Source organism: Phodopus roborovskii, unplaced genomic scaffold (assembly GCF_943737965.1).
Source record: "Phodopus roborovskii unplaced genomic scaffold, PHOROB, whole genome shotgun sequence".
NCBI classification, from domain to species: domain Eukaryota; kingdom Metazoa; phylum Chordata; class Mammalia; order Rodentia; family Cricetidae; genus Phodopus; species Phodopus roborovskii.
In genome coordinates, this window is record NW_026126482.1 from 20,961,686 (window position 1) to 20,983,879 (window position 22,194).

At 43.3% G+C, this 22,194-nt stretch overlaps 1 protein-coding gene across 4 annotated transcripts in view; it reads right to left on the reverse strand.

Moving 5' to 3' along the window:
• Window positions 1-4,827: 4,827 nt before the first annotated feature.
• The window catches only part of Gcnt2 (glucosaminyl (N-acetyl) transferase 2 (I blood group)), an 83,160-nt gene continuing 65,793 nt past the window's right edge, over window positions 4,828-22,194 (reverse strand). For 2 of the 4 annotated variants that reach the window (XM_051194397.1, XM_051194396.1), the window contains exons 2-3: window positions 6,918-7,010; window positions 5,096-5,360 (exon numbers count right to left, since the gene is read on the reverse strand). In XM_051194397.1, coding sequence (XP_051050354.1) covers window positions 5,170-5,360; window positions 6,918-7,010 — 284 coding nt within the window. In that variant the 3' untranslated portion in view covers window positions 5,096-5,169. Of the gene's footprint in view, window positions 5,361-6,917; window positions 7,011-22,194 lie in introns of all 4 variants that reach the window. The other 2 variants (XM_051194399.1, XM_051194398.1) reach the window with 2 other exon arrangements.

The following is a 22,194-nucleotide window of genomic DNA, read 5'->3' on the forward strand; positions in this document are numbered from 1 at the left end:
TGGCGAGCTGTTGCAGCGCATACTTAGCCTCCCAACAGCTTCAGTTCAAGAGATAGAAATACTAACGCTTCCCCTGTCCTGCAGTCTTGGTCGCTAGATGTGTTGTTTTAAAGCTCCCATCTTTTTCCTATGGGAGATTTCCCAGCACAGCTCAAGCAGACTCCATTAGGGCTCTTCCCCTGCCTGCTTTTCCCAGCTCTCCTTGCGTACTTGGGTAAAGCACACACAGGTTTATTCATGCCTTAGAGACGTAACCAAAGTATAGACGCCAGCCTTCCTTCTGTGTGATTGTTTCCTGCTCTCTCCTCCTGGTTGGGGATTGTGGGTGAGCGGAGCACTCAGGCATTCCCACCGAGACATAATTCACACCTGAGAGGATGCACTTGCACCCTCTTTGGGCTTGACACATATTAGAGAAGGATTGTGTAGAGCAGATCAGTTTCCAGCCACAGTAGAGGGGCAGCTTTATCAGCACACGGCCTATGTTTATACATCATCTATGGGTCCAACAGCAGAAGTGAATAATTGCAATAGAAACCCTGTGACTCACAAAGCCCAAAACATTTCCTGTCTAGTCCATCACAGGATCGGTTTGCTTGGCCCTGGGTGAAAGAAGGAACCATGACTTACTTGTTGGTTGATTGTTGGAACCAAGAGCAGGAACTCACTTCAAGTCAATAGCCTCTTAGACATTTTATTAACATGCATATTTTATACATGCATTTGTATGTGTTTGCACTTGTGTGCTATATGTGTATTATTCATGCTTGGTTTTTTATTTTAGTTACTGGGTCACACTATAATTCTGATGCAGTAGGAGAGTTCAAGGCAAGTCTTGAACCTGTGACACGTTTGCCACCCTTTTAGAATTCCTGTTCCAGGCTCATCTCAGGTCTTCTCTGCCTCAGCTCTGGAACCAGGTATGTTCCAGGGGGTCTGTGACTGCTGACTGGGATTTTCCCAAGACTAGGCAAAAAAAAAAAAAAAAAAAAAAAAAAAAGCAACTCCTAGTGTAGTGTTCAGCTAGTGTTTGTGTTCACCTGCAGATGGCAAAATTGCAATGCAAATATCCCATCAGGCATGTTTTTCAGAAGACCCCATCTTACTGAAGTCACCTCCTCTCTCCCCCCATCTGTGCTCCTGTGCCACCACACAGTTCTGGTGGCTTTGTAGCACTCTCAGTTAAAACTTCATTGGTGCTGGCAGTTGGTGGCCCATGCCTTTTTAGTCCTAACCCTCGGGAGGCAGAGGCAGGAGGATCTCTGTGAGTTCAAGGCCAGCCTGGACTACAGAGCTAGTTCCAGGACAGACTCAAAAGCCACACAGAGAAACCCTGTCTAGAAAAAGCAACAACAATAAAAAACAAAAACAAAAAAACAAACAAAAAAACTTCATTGGTATATTTCATAATTTTGCTTTCTCTCTCCATCTAGAATAGAAAGGACCTGCTTTTATTTTTTTTTAATGGTGACTAGGAGAGATAACATCTGACTTGTTTTATGTGACAAATATCAAAGGTAGATCAATTGATATCAATTGTTGCAAGGCAACCTGATGCAAACTGTTCCTGAAAAATCACTAACTTACTTGTGAAAAGTTCTGTGACGAAGGATTTTGTCCATCGTCTCCAATAATCAGCTCAGTGCCTACCAGGCAGGAAGCAATTGTCTTTGCAGGTAACCCAACAGATGCACAACTTTTTGTGTAGGAGGTGAGGACTCTTTGGAGGAAGTGGATTGCTGGGAGTGTGTCTTTGGAACCTCTACCTTGTTCTGGCTCCCTCCCGAATCCCTCTTCTGTTTCCCAGATGCTCTACCATATCCCGCCCCCCCATGCCACCCATGCTAGACTGACTCTTGCCAATACTGTGAACCTAAACAAATCCTGTGTTTAAACTGTTTTTGATCATAGTGAATGACAGAAAGCCTGACCAACACAAAAGGCAATTTTAGGATGACTTTTGCCTGGTAAAATTCTTGCTCAGTAAACATGAACACCTGAGTTTGGATCCCCGGCATTCGTGTATAAGCTGGAGAAAGGAAGGGGGCATGCCTATAACTCCAATGCTAGGGAGCAGTGGAGATGGGTGGATTCTAGGGGCTCATTAGCCAGCCAGTCCAGCCCAGATGGCAAGCTCAAAGTTCTATGAAAGACAGTTTACATACACAAACACATAAATAAAACCAATTTTCTATTTCATTCTATTACCCTCGATTGCTCTCCCCTCACCCCACAAAGGGAAATGTCAATTTATTTTTTTAGTGGATCCATTATTTTAGACAACTACACATACATAAATGTATTTCTTTTGTCCTTTATAAAGGTGGGGGAACTGTACCACTGAACAAACATGTTAAGCAGGTATCAAATAAATACATACACTATCCCTGGAGGTGGAAAACAATATATTAATTTATTTCCAAGAAAACAAACAAAGGAAACATCAAAACCAAAATGGATACCATAGAGGAGGATACCTTCACAGCTAGCTCACTAGCTCAAAAGCTACTCTCTTCCAATATTAAAATATTTGTGATAAAGAGGTGACCAGCAACGGGCATGTAAACTTCTATTCAAAAAAAAAAAAAAAAAAAAAAAAACCCTCTCATTTCCCATGAGAGATCCAGTGTAAAACATTTCTTTTCAGGTGCTCTCATCTAAGTAACAAATAAAAAAAGAGACCCGTCTTAGACTTCACCTCTATCAAGAGCATCCCTGCCTTTCAACCCTTTAGTACTCGATACAGTCCCATTTTATTTTTCAGTAGAAGGAAAAAGAAAGTTTTACATGAAAACGATTCCCTTTAAAGATGGTTAACATTCAGCAGGTACAATTACAGAATGAAGTGATGGCTACTAGTGTCATTTAAAGCAAGTGTTTTGTTTCATTAGAACAAATAAATATTGATGAATGCAAGAGAGCTAAAAAGACGATCACATTCCTAAAGTTACATCTATTCATTTCTGTTTTGGGGAGTGACTATGTGCAAAGACACGTGTGCTGAGGTCGGAGAGTAACTTGTGGGAGTGAACTCTCTCCCTCCCTCGTGTGAGTCCAGGAATTGAACTCAGGTCATTAGAGTTGGTGGCAAGGACCCCCACCTGCTGAGTCCTGACCGCACACTTTTCTGAATGACAGAACTTTTTCTCAAAGTTAACACTGAGTTCGTTCTTAAACTCTGACTTCTTAGGAGATATTAGGTATGGCTTTATTTTGCCTTCTCTCAACAGCCTTAGGAAAATGAGCTAAGAGGATCAGAAAGACGGCCTAAATTCTTAGAATTTGCTTCCTAAAGATCATTAGGCATCCCAAGGCTTGTTGCATCATCTGCAAGACACAGGTACTCAAGTCACCCTTGAAGAGGTGAGTTTTGAACAAAATGAGACCAACAGGCTTTAACTTTTGTTTCCTCCTTTCTCGAAGTCTCCGGATTAATCTGACTATAATTACGGATCCCTATGGCCTGCTGTAACACATAGCCAGGCCGGGGCACATGTGCAGTGTAGCCATTTTGTAAGACTCAGAGCAGGGGTTCAAAAGCTGATGCCACTCCTCAGTTTTATAGCGGAGAAAACATCTGTCTTGTTTCCCTCTTGTGTCAACCTGTGCCCAGAGGATCACAGATGTTCAAGAGGCATTTAGTGAAGCAGGCTGAACCAATGGATACATGACTGAAAAATGACACAGAAGCCCACCCACAATCAAAAGCTCTTAAGTATCCAGGATCTCCTGTCAGCACCAATCATTGCAAGCTACCTGGAGGCTGTCCTGGTGTGGTTAATGCTGTGTACAACAGAGCCAGGTCCCCATCTCTCATACAGAAATGGAACCCCACACGTAAATTATCCACAGGTTCCAGACCCACGTAATAGCACCTTTCCTGTGGGAAAGAAATAATTCCTTCATTCCTGTGAGGATGTTTCAGTGTTCTTAGTGGAAAAGAGAACATTCTGGAACAGAACACGGAAATGCCCAGCATCCCTGAGGTACTCTTCCTGCAACCACAGAGTGGCTCCTGTCTTAAGCGTATGTTCTGTCACATTAATGGCTTTATACTGCACACACAACTTCAGGCACAAGTAATTGAAAACCGCAGGGTCCACAGGCCTGTTTGTGATGCTGGAGATGGAGCCCAGGTCTGCACATGCCAGTCAAATGCTCAGACACTGAACAATACAGTTCCTCAGCTCTTAATGATCAGTTCCTTTTGTTTGGTTGGTTTTTGTTTTTCTAGACAGTGATTCTCTGTGTACCCTTGGCTGTCCTGGATAGAATTCGCTGTATAGACCAGAACTCAGAGATCTGGCTGCCTCTGCCTCCAGAACGCTGGGTTAAAGGTGTGCAGCACCACCTCTGATCAGTTCTTGATTAAATGAAATTGGTGAGTTACTAGAAAGCTATTTCCATGCCTATGTGTGGCTGAGTACATAGTTGCTACAAAGATGGTATAAAAGCTCCCTCCTCAAATAAACCAGGTTTTGATTTTTTTAAAGACAGTATTACACACCATTCTCCTTTCGAACAGCATATGCTAACGTGAGTATCTGGCACAGAGGACCGATGCATTTATTAAATTTAGCACTGACCACAGCAGCAGACTAAGATGCAGATGAGCACCAAGTGACTGCCAGACATCAGAGCCAGGTGTGGTTGTCACCTGTAATGGCAGCACTTGGGTGAAGGGAGGTGAGAGAATGGATGAGAGTTCAAGGCCATCCTGGGCTACCCAGCAAGAATCAGGCTAGTCAGAACATAAAGCAAGAGCCTGTCTTTTAAAAAAGAAGAAAAATGCTGGGGGGGGGGGGGAGTGCAGGCGGATCTTTGTGAATCCAAGGCCGGCTTTGTCTACAGAATGAGTTCCAGGACAGAGAAACCTGTCTCGAAAAACCAAAAATAAAATAAAGTAAGAAGAGGAGGAAGAGGATGAAAAAAAAAAACACTAAAAAGAAATGGCAAGACTAGCTAAAAATGGCAGTACAGCTGCACCCAGCCATCCTGTCAATGTATCACAGTATCCAGTGGATATTTTAAGCCTAGTCACGAAGCCAGGTCCTGATATTTTCCTGAAAGCAGTTTTTGAAGCCTTCAGTACAGCAGGACAAGAGTCTCTTGGAGAGAAAGGCTCCTCTTTATGCCTTTGGTTTCCCTTCAGGCCAGAGCTGCTGAGGATCAAAAATACCAGCTGGGATGTATGGCTGTTTCACTCTGATTGAGAGTTCTCTCTCGGAGTCGCAGTTCCAGGCATTCCACAGTGAGAGGGTACGTGTTGAGCTCAAATTTGTTAGCAAATAGGCTTTGTGAATTTACTAGCCACTTTAAGTCTCCGTTTCCATAGATGCAGATGTCATGTACATAGTGACCTGGGGGGGGGGGGCAGAAAAACAGTTAGACATCCTGTCTTTAGAAGTCACAAGTGGCGAACTTGAGAAAGTGGACCCCTAATCAAGTATGATGAGATGCCAACGAAACATGACGGGGCTGTCCTAGGCCACCAGGAGCTTAAACGGCTTAGGACAAATGGTACAAATACACACTTGAGTGAGATGACCATTGAACATAATGAAAACCGTGTCCTAAAGCACCTCATGCCTGAGCACACGAGAGCTACAGGTAAATTCTAGAAGCATGGGAATGACAGAGGGCCTTTGTGTTGTCTCTTCTCTGGCTGTCCTGAACTCACAATGACCACTTGCCTCTCTCTGCCTCTCAAGTGCTGGGACTAAAGGCATGTGCCACTATGCCCATTTCTGACTGGGATTCTGTGAGAGAACATTAGGATAGAGTGAAAAGACACAAGAGGACACAGGGAGAAGAGGTCATTTCAGAGCCACAGGAGAAAGGACAAGACAGGAGCCATCTCTATGATGTGTGATCTTACATTTCCAGTCTTGAGAAAAATGAGGCAATGTCTGATATATAAGTCATCCAACCCGTGCTGCGTTAGACCGTGGCAAAAGCAGGTAAATGCACCCACTCACCAGGTGGTAGGTGGAGCTGGGAGTGGATGATGCCCATGTCTGATGAAATCCCTTCATCATAAGGGTCTATAGAAATGACAATGACTAGAGGAGAATGAGCCATATTTCCGAAATCCCAGCACTCAGGAGATAGAGGCAGGAGAATCCAAAATTCTACATAAAAAGTTGTGGGTTAATCTGGGCTACACGAGATCCTGTCTCATTCCAGTCCCGGCAAAAGGCAATGACTTAGAGTCTCTAGTTTTTGTTTATTTTGGATAGAATCCTTTCTCCTTGATGTCACCTGCTATGTCCCAGGGTGAACACAAACACCTGCAGCTCTCCAGGTCACTCCTGGCCTGTGTGTGCAGGGAAGAGAGAGATGTGGGGGCGAGGCATGAGTATGCTCTGTCTCAAGGATGTGACATCACTGCCCCAGCCCCTGCACTCCCAAAAGGAACAGTAAGCAAGGGGCACGAGAAAGCAGAAATTAGCAAGAACAAAGTCCACTTTCACTTAAAAGTACTCGCTCTCCTTGGCAGTTCTGAGGTTAAGAATGTCTGAGAAACCAGGCGGTGGTGGTGCACACCTTTAATCCCAGCACTTGCAAGGCAGAGGCAGGTGGATCTCTATGAGTTTGAGGCCAGCCTGGTCTACAGAGTGAGTTCCAGGACATCCAGAGCTGTAACACAAAAACCCTTTCTTTAAAAAAAACAAAACAAAACAAAACAAACAAAAAAAAAAACAAAGCAAAACAACAGGAACAACAACAAAAAAAGAATGTCTGAGAAATGGAAACATCTTCAGGAGACAACATAATGAGGCATCAGGCTTCTCTAACAACCACAGATCAGTCTGTGTACTCCAGCTTTCTCTGTGCAAGAATCCCCACCATTAAGTTTACAATTACCCTTGTGCCAACAGCAACAGGCAGTATGGCCTCAGAGCGAGTGATCTTACCATGGCAGCCTCCATGCTTATCTTCCATATCCATCCACTTTATCGCTCTGAGGTTGCCTGTCCAGGATGCATTTGGCATGGCGCCAGGGACTCCTGCAAAAAATAAAATAGCAATAAGAATCAGGAGCTCACCAGGCATTGGTGGCGCACACCTTTAATCACAGCACTCGGGAGGCAGAGGCAGGCCATCTCTGGGAGTTCGAGACCAGTTTGGTCTACAGAGCTAGTTCCAGGACAGGCTCCAAAGCCACAGAGAAACCCTGTCTCGAAAAACCAAAAACCAAACCAAACCAAACAAACAAACAACAAAACAAGAACCGGGAGCTCAACCCACAACTCAGTCTCCACAGTTCTTCTTCATCCGTGGGGCTGTTGTGTGATGGGAGATGTCATTCTGTAAATATGTTTCTCATACTGGTTAATGAATAAAGCACTGTTGGCCAATAGGAAAGCAAGAGAGGAGGGACTAGGAGACAAGGAGGAAAGAGGAAGTAGGAAGGAGGAGTCAAGATGGAGAGTCTGGAGAGAGCAGGATGCCAGCAGGCTCTCCAGTGGTAAGATGAGACCACGTGGAAATACATAGATTAACAGAAATGGGTTAATACTTAAGACAGAGCTAGCCGATAAGAAACAAGTAACTGGCCAACAGCATTATATCAAATACAGAGTCACGGTGTGTTAATTGGGGCTGGCACAGCGGTGGGACCAGACCAGCAGGGGTGGAGGGGGTGGAAAAACTATACTCCTTACAGTTGTGTGCTGCACAACAGTCATTCCCCTGGGGTTCTACACAGGAGACAGCAATTGCACTCTCTTCCCAAATGTAGCAACCAAAAATGTCTGCAAACATTGCCTCATGTCCTGCGGGGAAGCAACATTGTCTCATTTGAGCAACACAGTGGCAAGCTATCTCAGTAGCCCCCACTCATCTCAATAAACTGTGGATAAGTCATGACAGGGCCCACTTAGCCATACAGGGCAGTTAGTAATAGCCTCAAATAATAAAAAAGTCATGACTGGGAATAGTGGAAAGTTTAAGAATCCACTCCTCCAAGGCGTTTGAGATTATATATAAGAATCAATACAAGTCAGCTTTGTGAGAACGTTAGCATTTTTTTTACCATGATGAATACAATTTATAATTTAATTTATACAGAATGTTATTTAGAGGTAATGATGATTTGCAAGTCTCTGTACCCAAAAATGCAACAGTGCTCTCACAGGCAAGTTTAAGATGATAAAACATACTCTGGTAGGGAGGATCATGGCCCTTTTACACACACACACACACACACACACACACGCGCGCGCGCTTCCACGTTCTAAACACTGGAACCTGTGGATATGCCATATTACATGACAAAGAGGAATGGCAATAGCTCTTCAGCTGGGCTTCAAATAGGTTATCCTGAATTATCTGGATGGGTACAATTTCATCACAGCAACATTACCAGCTTTAGGGCAAAGGCCCTAGCCCTGGGAGGCACGATACACTGGACTGAACCTTTCACTCCAGTGTACCAATAGAAGATAAGATCCCTCGTCAAAGGCAGAGAACAAAGACTTCACGTACACTGGGAAGTACAAAGGGGGGGGCAATAACCCCATGTCCATCTTCATCTTTGGGGTACTGACGAGAGCTTTAAGTTTAAACACAGGGAGACCTGTTTAAAGGGTGGGATGGAGGCAAGAGGCAGGCAGATTATGTTAGTCTTGCCAAAGCCTGATCAGGTTGATCATTATCTCCCCTTTGGTTGTGCAAGGTCGCTGGAAGATGTTCAGATTGCTTGGTGGGCAGAATCAGTTCCAGGAGGTGACTGGCCCAGCTTGGGTGTGATCTCATCACGGGATAAGCAGACCTATGAGGCTCTGTTGCTCCTTGGACTCAGCACAGGTGCAGGTTCAGGGCACGGGTGGGGCTCCAGAGCAGAATGCTGTAAAAGCTGATAGGGAGGTGCCTGTCCCACTTATCTTTACGCCTTTTGGCCTCTGGTGAGATGATAAAGTTTTAGAAGCCTCAGATTTCAGACAGATACCCTTGAAGTCCAGAAGTAAGCAAAATTCACAAGGCAGGTGCAAAAAGAAGGCAGACAAAAAAGCCAGCCTTACACCCACTCTTAGTTACCCTGTGATGAGGATTCAGGGCTTCCCAGGATTCTGTTTTTAGCAGCAGTGGAAGGGGAAGGCTGAAGGGGTGCTAGTTTGAAGGTCGGGGAAGGAGCCCCAGAGGAGAATTCAGGTGCAAAAGACAAGGAAATGGAGGTACCCAGAGCAGATGGGGACGCGGGTCAGCCAGCAACTCTCCTTTAGTGTATCTTCCAAGCTCAAAAGAGCAAGACAACCTCTGTGTTGTATAAACTCTCAATTTTGTGGTCCTCTTACTGGACTTTTTAGGGAAGGGTTTGGGTTCTGGTACTCCCACATTCCAGGACTGTCTACCTGTCTGCCCCAGCATGCCAGCCAACGGCTGGACAAAAGCAACAGTGGGAAGCAGAGAAAGTTTATTCCATGAGGCCACAATGGAAGGAAGAAATCATGTGGTCCTGACTCAACCCCCCAAGTCAGTCTTTAGTGTCCTGCTGTAAGGTTCAGGTTTAAATAGAGGGCAGGGAATATGCATGATTCAGAAACCTTGGCTATGGTGTGGTCTCACCTACCATCAACTTTCTGCCCTGTTTTGTAAGGTGGTCAGAACTGTGAGAAATCCCTGCCTGGTAGGTGAGGTGCCCCTTCCATGGTACCAGACCCTCAGCTTTCCCCTTCTCCCATCAAGGATTTCCTGGGGAATTTTAACTCTCTGGAATTCACTGCCTTAAAGTCTGATGGCTGAAGGGAGGGGTTCCTGCATCTTTAGACTATCTTTTCCCTTCCAGGACAGCTAGATTGTAATTTATTATAGTCTCAAATGGAAAACTGGCAATAGCAAAAGATGGCATTTTCCAGTAAGGGTAGGGGGTAAAACTTAAGACCCAAATGCTGAAAGAGATTTAATAGGGTTTAAAACTAATCCATCTCAGCCAGGGAGTAGTGGTCAAGTTTGATTTTAATCCCAGGGAGGCAGAGGCAGGGTCTCTGTGAATCTTGGTCTAGAAGAGTTCCAAGACAGCCAAGGCTACATACTGAAACCCTATCTTGAAAAACCAAAACCAAAAAAACTAACCTACCTCATTAAAAAAAATTAATAAAAATGCATATTTCAGAAGAAAAGAGTCCTGTTCTGTAGACCTGTGGACACAGGATAATTATGTGCCAGTCTCCCAACTAAAATGAAGTGTTGTCCCATTCTTCCCTGTAAATAGTGTGGATCTTTAGCCCTTGGGGCACCCTACCAGGTCGCCTTTTCTTCCTTTTCCTTTTTGGTTTTGTCTCCCAAACTTGAAATCATTCAACAGAAACGCTAGAGAGGCACCACTTCCTGCTGCTGTGTTTAAACACCTTAAAGGTTATTATAGTGCTTGCCTAGCCAAAAGAAGCTTTCACATTCTGCTCTTGATACATACTCTTAAATAACCTAGATTAAAAGAAAAAGAATTCGTTTTAACACTTGCCTGGGGAGCATGGAAAGCCAGGAGGGAATTCAATTTATTTCACTCTGTCAAGCTAACCTGTGTGTGATGTTTATGAGTCTATTTACATTGAATACGCACACCAGGCAACTAAATTAAAACATCTGCCTTACAGCTCTTATCTTTAGGCTATTACTCTTTAATCAAGCACATTTCTGAGAAGACATCTTTCTTGCTCATTGATTGCACAAACTGAGAAATGCATTCCATTATCCCGGCGATAGGATCAGCACCTTTACAAGGACGACTCCCTACCTTTTGAATAGATACATAACACTCATTAATCTCTAGCTAATAAAATTCCAAATTTCTGGGCTAGAGAGATAGCTCAGTGGTTAGGAGCACTGACTTCTCTTCCAAAGGACCTAGGTTCAAGTCCCAGCACCCACATGGCAGCTAACAACTGTCTGTAACTCCAAGATCTGACAACCTTGTGCACAAACACACATTCGGGCAAAACACTGATTCAAATTTTAAATAAATAACATAACTCTTAAAAACAAATTCCAAACCCCTATGCTTTCTGTCTGATGCTCAAACATATTTGTGCATGAAATGCTATTTATTAACAGAGCAATTCCACTTTGTCTCTCCCCACCCCCCAACTCCCATAGTCTCCTGGGGCATAGAGATGTCTGGGAGAAATGGGTGTAGCTACTGACCTGTATCGATCTGATCCAATATGCTTCTTGAACTGTAACACTGGCATCACCTGGAAACTCACTAGAAATGTAGAATCTTGGGCCCCACCCAGACTTCCTGAAACAGGACTAGCACCTCCCCCCATCTCCCAGGACTTCAGAATCCCCTGTAGGACCAAGTGTGAGAAACGATGAGAGGCACCTTTAAGAGGCCCCCATAGGGACTGGAGAGATGGCTCAGGAGTTAAGATCACTGGCTATTCTTCTAGAGGTCCTGAGTTCATTTCCCAGCAGCCACATGGTGTCTTATAACCATTTGTAATGAGATCTGGTGCCCTCTTCTGGCTTGCAGGCATACATGCAGGCAGAACACTATATATGTAATAAGTAAATAGATACTTTTAAAAAAGAGGCCATAACAGCATCTTCCCTTCCTCTGAGACTCTTCCTTTATCTAGCTTCAAGCTTAATCCTATCTTTCTATCCTATCTCACTCAATTCTGCTCCAATGGTCAAATTGCTACTCTATAGCCTTTCTTCACTTGAATTAATTTGTCTCCATTGTTAGGACATATGTATTTGTTTCTTATTTTATTGTTATTCGTATGTATATATGTCTGGTAGCCTAGAAGCCAGAAGAGAGCATTGGAACCCCAGGGACTCTAGTGTTGTGAGCTGCTGCATGGATGCAAGGAACTGCACCCTGATCCTCAGCATTATGGAGCTTTTTTTGTTTTGGTTTTTTTTTTTTGTTTGTTTGTTTGTTTTGTTTTGTTTTGTTTTCCTGTCTGAGAGTTTCTGTACCTATGAAGTAAGGAAACCAGTGGCTTTTTTGTTTCAACTGTATGCAACCCATGGGGAGGGAAATTACATCATTTCACTCTTTCTCTCACATTCATATAATACAAACCAATGTTTCATAAAACAGTACTCAGACATCTTACACACACAAGACATTAGTCTACACTGCTATCTAGCTTCCTTTAAAAAAAATTCTGGTCAAAAAGTTAAGTCAGGTTGGAGGTATAGCCTACGTGGTAGAATGCTTACCTACACACACACAGCCCTGGGTTTGATCCTCGGCACTGAATAAAAACTGGGTGTGGTGGCAAAAACCTGGATGCTGGTAAATCATACCACTCGAGGTAGTGGCAGGAGAAATACAAGTTCGAGACCATCTTCTACTATATAGAAGTCGGGGGTCAAGCTGGGGTGTATGAGATGCTGTCTCAAAAAATAAAAAAAAAAAAAAATTACTGAAGTGTCTTCCAAATACATGATGGGAAATAACTGCTATAAAAGACTTCAATTCTGTTGTTGGTGGCCCCATTATTGTTATTGTTCTTAATGGTCAGGGGCCTGGGAGGATCCTGGCAGGGCATCTGGGTAACAAAGAGTTTACCTTTGACTCACAAGAAACCCAACAAAGGCTCATTTTTCTCATTATTTCCAGGGCAGGGCAAAAAGAAGATTGTCAATGTTATCAGAGAAAACATTTTCACAAAAAAAAAAAAAAAAAAAAAAAAAAACCAATTCTCTCATTTGTTCTTCATAGGCTTCTGTAAATAGAACATTTGTGGTGAGGCTTGCTGAGTGACCTGGAATGTTTTTCTTGGGTCTTGGCCTTTACTGGTCAAATAACTGTGTTTGTTAAATAAATGAATAAGATTCTTTGAAATGCGAGCTTCATTTTTCTTCCCAGAGCTTCCTCCTCATTTGGGGAAACACGTGCATGACAACAAGTTGCAGCAACTGTTTGATTCAAGCTCAGATGTGTCCTCTGACACTCACTTGTTAGACATGAAAGGAATTTAAATATCAACTATTGAAAGAGATGTCTCACAATTTATTGTTGGTGATAGACAATGAAACAACTCTAGAATGAACTCAACTAACAAGTAGGAAAAGCTACCTTGATTGCACCCTGCTTTTGTCCATTCCAACCAATTCCTTCAGAATAAGATAAGAAAATCACTTTGGAAGACAGAGCTACATGAAGCTGTTGGCTGTGGTATCATTCATTGCCCATACTGACACACAATTCTGAAGTCGCGACTTCAAGTCTATCTGCAGTTATTCATTTTTTACTTTAAACAACGAATCACTCTCTCGAAGGCAAGCTGTAACAAACCCTGACAGGATATTGTCAGCACAGTCTTCTCTAGCTGTCCTTGAGGTATTGGATCCAGTGTCATCGTAGTCCCCCCCCCACCTGCTTCTTTGGGTACCAAAATCTGAGGATGGTCAAGTCCCTCATAGAAAATGGTAGAGGATCTGCCCATATAATTGGCCTGGCAAGAAGGAGGATAGTCTGTTTTTGTTGTTGTTAATGTTTTGTTTTGTTTCCCAGACAGGGTCTCTCTATATAGTCTTGGCCATCCTGAACACTCTGTGTTGACCAGGCTGTCCTCGAACTCACAGAAATCTGCTTGGTCTCCCAAGTGCTGGAATTAGAGGCAAGTGCCACGATGGCCAGCCTAAGAAGAATATTCTAGAGACACTGTGTCCCTCCCACTGGCTATCTAACTACTGAAACAGCGGTCCCCCAAATTGGGATTTCCCCAGGAATTTCATGTTGGCAGAACCTAGTGCCAGCCAGAGGGAGAACCTGTCTTCTAGGAACAGATTCTGGCAACCTTACAGACTACCTTGCAGGAGTACTCAGGAAAGAGACAATGATGAACCAAACCACACCTTGTCCAGGGTCCGATTAGCTTCCTGTGCCTCGACCCCTCTACTTCAACCTAAACCTCATGCCAGAAGGGGAAGCTGGGCTTCCTTTGTCCTTCCGGACGTGGCCAACATTGACTAAATCTCCTTTGGCTGCTTTTCCCTGTCAGCTGTTTCCCGGGCTGAAACAGAGTGGGTGGCCACACCAGGCTTATTAAGGGTGTCAGAACTCTGGCTCTAGTAACTCCAGCAGCATCGGGAAACAATTTGTCTTTGGATCACTTAGGACCAACAGACTGTAATGCTATGTCCACAGTTCTCATCCTTTGTTGTTTAGGGAATCATCACCTGTCCATGCTCCACAGAGATTTGGTTATTTTGTTCTTAGCACTTTTGGTCTGTTGTTGGTTGAATTTGCAGATGGGGAATGAAGGTAGAGAGGCAACTTGTGAAAGAGATACAACACATATACTGTGTTTAGCAATTAATCACTTCCTAAAAGTTTGAAAACATGATCCTTCTATTAAAGTCTCAGGAACTATATATATATATATATATATACATATATATATATATTTATATATATTTATATATATTTATATATATAGTTATATATATATAGAGAGAGAGCTATATATATATTTATATTCCATTGTCATGAAGAAATTCAGCAGAGAAAAACATCACTTTGGCATACAGTTCCAAAAAGATGGAATCCATCACACTGCAACCACACTCAGGAAGCAGTCAGGGAACAGCAAATGGGACGGGCTATAAAACCCCAAAGAACACCTCCAGTGATGTACTTCCAATATCAAGTCTCCATTCCCTGAAGTTCTGCAATCTTTAAACATCGAAACCAGCTGGGACCACGTATTTTAACCCATGAGCCCCCAGAAGACATTTTACATTCCAACCACAACAGCTTACATATGATTCTCTATTGTGGGATGTCCTGTACACTGCAGGAAATTTACCAACAACCCTGACCACTGCCCAGTAGTAATCCTCCAATCCCAGTGTGTCAACTGAACATCTCTCTCTACACGTACTTCAGAAATCTCCCATGAGGCTCAGGATTGCCCTTCATTACACAGCGTGGGAAAAGGACAAACAAAGTAACACATACACTCAGAATATCAACTTGTATGATGTTAATAAACCAGGCACAAATGCTTGCATGTAAAATGTAAGTCAAGCAGAGCTAGAGATGGGTCAGCGTTTAAGAACACTGGCTGCTCTTCCAGAGGACTCAGGTTCAATTTCCAGCACACACACACACACACACACACACACACACACACACACACACACACACAGAGAGAGAGAGAGAGAGAGAGAGAGAGAGAGAGAGAGAGAGAGAGAGAGAGAGAGAGAGAGAGCGCAGCTCACAACTGTCTGTAACTCCAGGTCCAGGGCTTCTAACACCCTCCCACAGACACAATGCAGTCAAAACACCAATGCACATAAAGTAAAAATAAATACATCTTTAAAAGAATGTGAGTCAGGCCGGGCAGGGGTGGCACACAGCACTCCAGAGGCAGAGGCAAGCGAGGGGGTTCAAGGACAGCCAGGGCAACACAGAGAAACCCTGTCTTGAAAACACACACACACACACACACACACACAACCCCAAAAAACAAACAAACAAAAAATAAAAACAAACAAAAAACCCCAAAACAAATAACAACAAAAAAGTGAGTCAAGGAAATAGCATTTTACTTTATTTTGGAAAATGTCAGTGTGATGTTTGTTTGTTTTGAGAGTGTTCCTCTGTGTAACACTCCTAGCTGTCCTAGAACTTGCTTTGTAGTGGCCTCAAACTTGCTGAGATCCATCTGCCTCCCTCTGCCTCCCAAGTGCTGGGATTAAGATATGCACCACTACTGCTGGGCAGACGTTAAGACTTGTAAATAACAAAGCTCTTATGTATATGAATCATTGTTTTAGTTATTGGACCTGTGACTATGCTAATAACTCAACCAAAGAAAAATACAGACAATGTCACTGCTCACTGTCTTTAATAATAAATGGAATGTTAACAACGGGAATATGGTGTCAAGAAAACCCAGACTCCTTCCTGATTATAAATATGGTCAGGTAGGAAATATACAGACCTTTTATTTTGTTTACTGTGGGTGTTTTCTACAGCTTTTCAGTCCTTAAACAGTCACCTAGCATCCACTTAGAGCATCTTTGCATTTATCTGATATCTATTTATAAATGGACTCTTCTCTAGCGGTAAAAGGGGAAGAGCACACCAGAGAAAGGACCCCCCCCCCCCCCCGGCAGCCACAGAGTTTTAGAACCTAAGTGATTTTCTAAATGTTCTAATATCTCCTACCTTGTTGCCAATCTCTATAAACTGGAACCCAGAAAACAGATGTGGCTCAGCAGTGTGGAGGGGGTGCGACAATATGGCTTGGGGTGGGGGTGGGAATTTGCTATGGTTTTATTCATGCTAAACAGCCATTCTACTGCCGAGCTGAGCTCAGCCCAACTCGTTGATTTTAAGACAGACTTATCTTAAAATAAAATCTATTTAAATTCTTTCTTGCATACTTCCTACATCCTAGAGTAGATTCTGGTACACAGAGAGAGAGACAGACAGACAGACAGACAGACAGACAGACAGACAGACACACACACACACACACACACACACACAAACACACACACACCCCTAGTATTTTAACTGAAATAGGAAGTGAATCCAGTGCTGAACTAGGAGTCAAGTACCTTAGTACTGGGGGGAGGGGGGTGGCAAACTCAGGCTCTATCTACCTTGTTTTTTGAGCCAGGGTTTCAAAGTCTTGTCTCAAAAACAAACAAAAATGACATGAATTCACAAGTTGTTGATAATGGCTCTCCCTTCAGACTATCAAAAGAAGCACCTTGGATTTTCTTAAATGTGAATTCTGACGATCAAATTTAGGTCTTCCAGCTTGCAAGGCAAGCACTCTGTCTACCTAACTGTCCCTGACCCACCCCCTCCCTTTCCTAAAGGCCAAACGGAACTGACTTTGATGTTTTCTTCTGAGGTACTGGGAAATCAACTCAGATCTTACACAGGCTGGTCAGAGCCCCAAGCTACATCCCCTGGGTCAGTGTTTTTGATTGTTTGCCTGATTTTGAAAAGGGACATGTTTAGATGGGGTCTACCTCTGTACTCTAGGCTGATTCCAGTCTCTCTATGTAATCCAAACTGGTCTCAAAAGCAGGACTCTCCTGCTCCAGCTTCCTGACTGCTGGGATTACAGGCATTTGCCACCACATCTGCCTGACACCTGGTTCTTCATGGACCGCCTTCCCTGACTCCATAGGACAGGCACCCTGCTGTCTCATCTATACAACCCTTCCACAACACTAAGCATCAGTGAGAAGAGACGATTTGTGTTGGTGTTGCTGTTTTTTAATCAAATCTTTGAAGTTTTATTTTCAACTTTCAGGAATTTAAAGGGTAAAGTTTGAAGAAGCAGCTGTTTATTTTTCAGTTTACCTAAATTACTACTCCTAGCTTCTCATTTGCTTTAAGTATCTATGTTTTCCCTCTCAAGTGATTATTTGACAGCTTGTGGGAGGAAAAAAAGTAATACGGGTGGATTTAAATAATGCATAAAAGTGAAAACAGGACAAAGTGAAAATACACAGATAACTACAAAACCTAATGTCTACAAATAATAAACTGATAAATGTAACTCACCATATCATATAAACGATTCAGGAGATGCAGAAAAGGACCAGAAAGAACTGCTAGAGATATCACTGTCCTCACCTTCAAGGTGTACTACAAAACTATAGTAATAAAAACAACACGGTATTGCCACAAAACATACACTCACTAACGGAATCAAACTGAAGACCCAGATATAAATCCATAGACCTATGCATTGCTGATTTTTGGTACAGAGGCCACAAATACACACAGGAAAAGGACACTATCTTCAACACATGGTGCTGGTCAAACTGGATGTCTACACGTAGAATCCAAAAAGATCCAAATCTATCGCCCTGCACAAAACTCAAGTCCACGTGGATCAAAGACTTCAACGTAAACCCAGACACACTATAGAAGAGAAAGTGGGGAATAGCCTTGAACACTTTGATTCAGGAGACCATTTCCTGAGCAGAACACTGGTAGGGCAGGCACTAGGGTCAACAATTAATAAATGGGACGTCATGAAACTCAGACTGCATGGCAAAGGACACTGTCATTCAGACAAAGCAGCAGCCTACAGAATGGAAAAATGTTTTGACCAACTCCACATCTGATAGAGCGCTAATACCCATAATATATAAAGAACTCAAGAAAGTAGACATCAAGGAAAACAAATAACCCAGTTAAAAAGTGAGGTATAGGTCTAAACAGAATTCTCAAAAGGGGAAACTCAAATGACTGAGAAACACTTAAAGAAATGTTCAACATCTTCAGCCATTAGGGAAATGCAAATCAAAACTACTCTGAGATTCCTTCTTACACCTGTAAGAATGGCTAAGATTAACAAAACAATGACACGTGGCATAAGGGGAGCACTCACAGATTGCTGGCGGATGTGCCACTATAGAAATCAGCTTGGCAACTCCCCAGAGAGGTGGAAATTCATCTACTTCAAAAGCAGCTATACCAACCACCCTTGTGCGTGTGACCAAAGGATGCTTCATCCTACCACAGAGATACCTGCTCAAACTTGTGCATTGCTGCTCTATTTATAATAGCCAGAAATTGGAAACAACCTAGGATGTCCCACAACAGAAAAACTGATAAAGAAAATGTGGTACACTTTACACAATGGAGTGTTACTTAGCTATTAAAAAAGGAAAAAAAGCTGTCGGCAAATGGATGCTATCTCAGACCCAGAAAGACAAATAAAGTTATGTATTCACTTCTATGCGGATATTAACTATTGGGTCAATGATAAGCAAGCTACAATCCCTAGAACCACAGAGAGTAGAGTAAGGGACTAGAGCGAACATATAGATCGCATTAGGCTAGGGAAGTAGGGGAGATGGATATGGATGGAAGGGGCTGGGATGGGAGGGTCAAATGGGGGAGAGGGAAAGGAGAAGGGGTACAGGAGGGAATGATGAGAAGAGCCCTGAAATTAAGGGCATTCGAGAGGCAGTATGGATACCTAATACAGTAGAAACTTCCTAAAACATATCCGTAAATGACAGAGCAAGTGCATACAGGAGAACAGTATTTCATAAAGTATTTTTGCACAAATAAATACTCATATGTCACTTTTAGCTCGGAACCTAAGATTTTCTTTTTAATACATAAATTGGGTATTGAACCTTACATACACTTGGCACAGCGCTTACCACTGACCTACACTTCCAACCCCAATGACTATTAACTAGCTAACTAGTCTAGGCTGAACATAGGTGGCAAATAACCTTTTGAAAGTCACCTTTAATGAACAGGCTTGAGACAGGGTCTCTCTATTTTGTATCCATGTCTGGCCTGGAACTTACTATGCAAGCAAAATGGCCTCGAACTCACAGAAATCCGCCTACCCCTGCCTCCCGAGTGCTGGGATTAATGGCCTGTGCCACCACCACCACCCAGCTGGTTTTTTTGTTTGTTTGCTTGTTTGTTTTTGAGACAGGGTTTCTCTGTGTAGCTTTGGAGTCTGTTCTAGAACTCGATCTTATAGCGGGCTGGTCTTGAACTCAGAGATCTGCCTGCCTCTGCTTCCCGGGTGCTGGGATCAACGGCATTAAAGGAATGAGCCACCACCACCACCACCAGACCGTGTTAGGTTTCTTTAACTCAGAGTTCAGGCGTCTCATATACATTTGGGGTTTTGCTGGGCTTGAGAGAGAGAAAGAGAGAGAGACACAGAGAGAGAGACAGACAGAGAGAGAGAGAGAGAGACCTATTTCTTGAGAACAAATCTGACTGGGTTCAGGAAACCTGGGAGGCTCAAATTTTTCCTGCAGCCTCTGTCTTTAGACAAAGCTCAAATGCTCATATACAGCTTGGGTGGAGTGTTTTCAATTCATGTGGCACTGACTAGGTTTTATGTGACTGTCAATTTAAAAAGTGCAGTGCTGATTCACCTCCTGCAGCAGGGTCCTCCTTTCCTAAAGTCATCAGCTCGGCCTGGCTGGTGCTGTTTGCTTTACTGCCTAGAGTAAAGCCTTTCCTGACTGTTAGCACGCTGTCATTTTTACACAGCGCCTTCTTCACCTTCAAAACAAGGCAACAGGCTACACTGGGTTGGCTACAACTCAAGAATTCATCTACAACTTCTAACAACCCCCACTGCCCCCCCCACAGTATCCATATACAGTCAAATAAAAACTCACACACACAGGGTGGCTGTCTAATTTTAACCCTGACTCATAGCCTGACCCTGGTCAAAAGTTGTTGAAGGTCAGTGGCAAACTCCATTTGTTGTTGTACAGATTGAGATATATATATAGGTTGTTAGTTCTGGGAACTGTCTATCCTAGCCTTTTCTGCAGTACAATTCTATTTGTAATGTTCTGTCAGTGAACTTAAAAAGAGATGAATCATGAGAGGAAGGTCTTGCCCTGGGCCTGGGATACACGGATGCCCTTGCTCATGTCCAGTCCTCAGGAAGCACTTGGCGGTGAAGCCTTTCCCCGAAAACATCCATTTAGTCCGAAACTTTGGATGCAAAGCACCAGGCATGGGGGCTGGAGAGAGGCTCAGCAGCTGAGAGTCCTGGATTCAGTTCCCAGCATTCACATGGTAGCTTACAATCACCTGTAACTCCAGTTCTGGAGGATTCCATGGCCTTTAGCCTCTGAGGACACTCCATAAATGTGGTGCAGAAGGGTACATACATGCCACACAAAATAAAAATAGGCAGTTTTTAAAAGGAGTTATACAACAAGAGGCCAGACGTCTAATGTGTGGGGTCAGAACAGTCACTCCGGAGGGAAGGGGCTGGAAGGGAATCGGCAATGTTGCACGAAGTACTGAAAATGCATTTTCTCCTGTGGGCTAAACAGATAAGACACAGTGAAACTTCAGTCAGTGATCTTAACTGCTGAGCCATCTCTCCAGCCCCAATATCTATCTTTGCTCCCACATCTAGAATATTCCAGAAAACACTGAGAGAAACACTGGGTATACAATGACTACTGAGGCTGGAGAAATGACTTAGTGCAGAATGCTTATTATCTTGCAAATGACACGGGTCTGGCTTCTAGCACCCACACACTGGGTAGTGCATAACCACCTATAACTCCAGTTCTAAGGGGATCTGACAGCTGCGGCTTCCATGTGCACCCCGCACTCACATGTGTATGTATACACGCCCCCCCACATACATGTAATTTAAGAAATGAAACCAAAATTAAAAAGAACATTGCATTACAACTTAGAAGGTCTGTGGTGATATTTTGTTTATGATCTAACAAAATAAAGCTTGCCTGAAGATCAGAGTGCAAAGCTAGCCACACTAGTTAGCCATAGAGGCAGTGGTGGGTTACACCTTTAATCCCAGCACTTGGGAGACAGAGGCAGATGGATCTCTGTTAGTTCAAGGCCACCCTGAGCTACACAAAATTTATCCATTCTAAAAGAGAAACGCAGCTCACACAAAGGTGATCCCAGCACTTGGGACCCCACACCTTATATCCCAGCACTAGAGAGGAATATAAGGTGGGAGGAGACAGGAAGGAGCTCAGTGCAGTCTGAGGAGCAGTACAGCCTGGAGATGCAGTCTGAGGACAGGATCACCCCTGCAGTCTGAGCATTGGTAGAGGTGAGAACTCTCCAGTGGCTGGCTGCTTTGCTTTTCTGATCTTCATCTTGAACGCCAATATCTGTCTCTGGGTTTTTATTATTAATACCAACTAGAATTTATGCTACAAAGGTCTACTTTTTGTGGCTAGAGAGATGGTTCAGCAGCGCTAGGAGCACTCGCTGCTCCTCCAAAGGACCTTGGTTTGGTTCCCAGCACCCACATCGGGAGCTCATAACTGTTTGTAACTCCAGCTCCAAGGGATTCAGGCTCTGCAAACACACACAACTACACATAATTAAAAATACTAAAAATACATCTTTTTAAGCCCCATTTTCTTTTTTTTTTTTTTTTTTTTTTTTTTTTTTTTTACCTCAGTTCAGCTACTAAATGGTATCATACAAACTGACCATTTTCTCTTCCTAAACTGGGTCTCCTCCTTCATCTTTACTAATGAGACTACTTCTTGAAGTCACTCAATCTACTCTGCGAGGTCATTTTGCTGTCCTTGGGTTAGGTGGTTCCCTTACTTCGCATCTTCTTGAATAAAAACCATCAACTACCGTCACATTCAGTACCTTTTGCCACCCAAGCACTAACTAGGGCTGACTGTGACAAGCCCCTGGGGATCAGACACTTGGGGTGGTGTGCAGGCCCAGAGGGGTTTTCTATGTGCCAA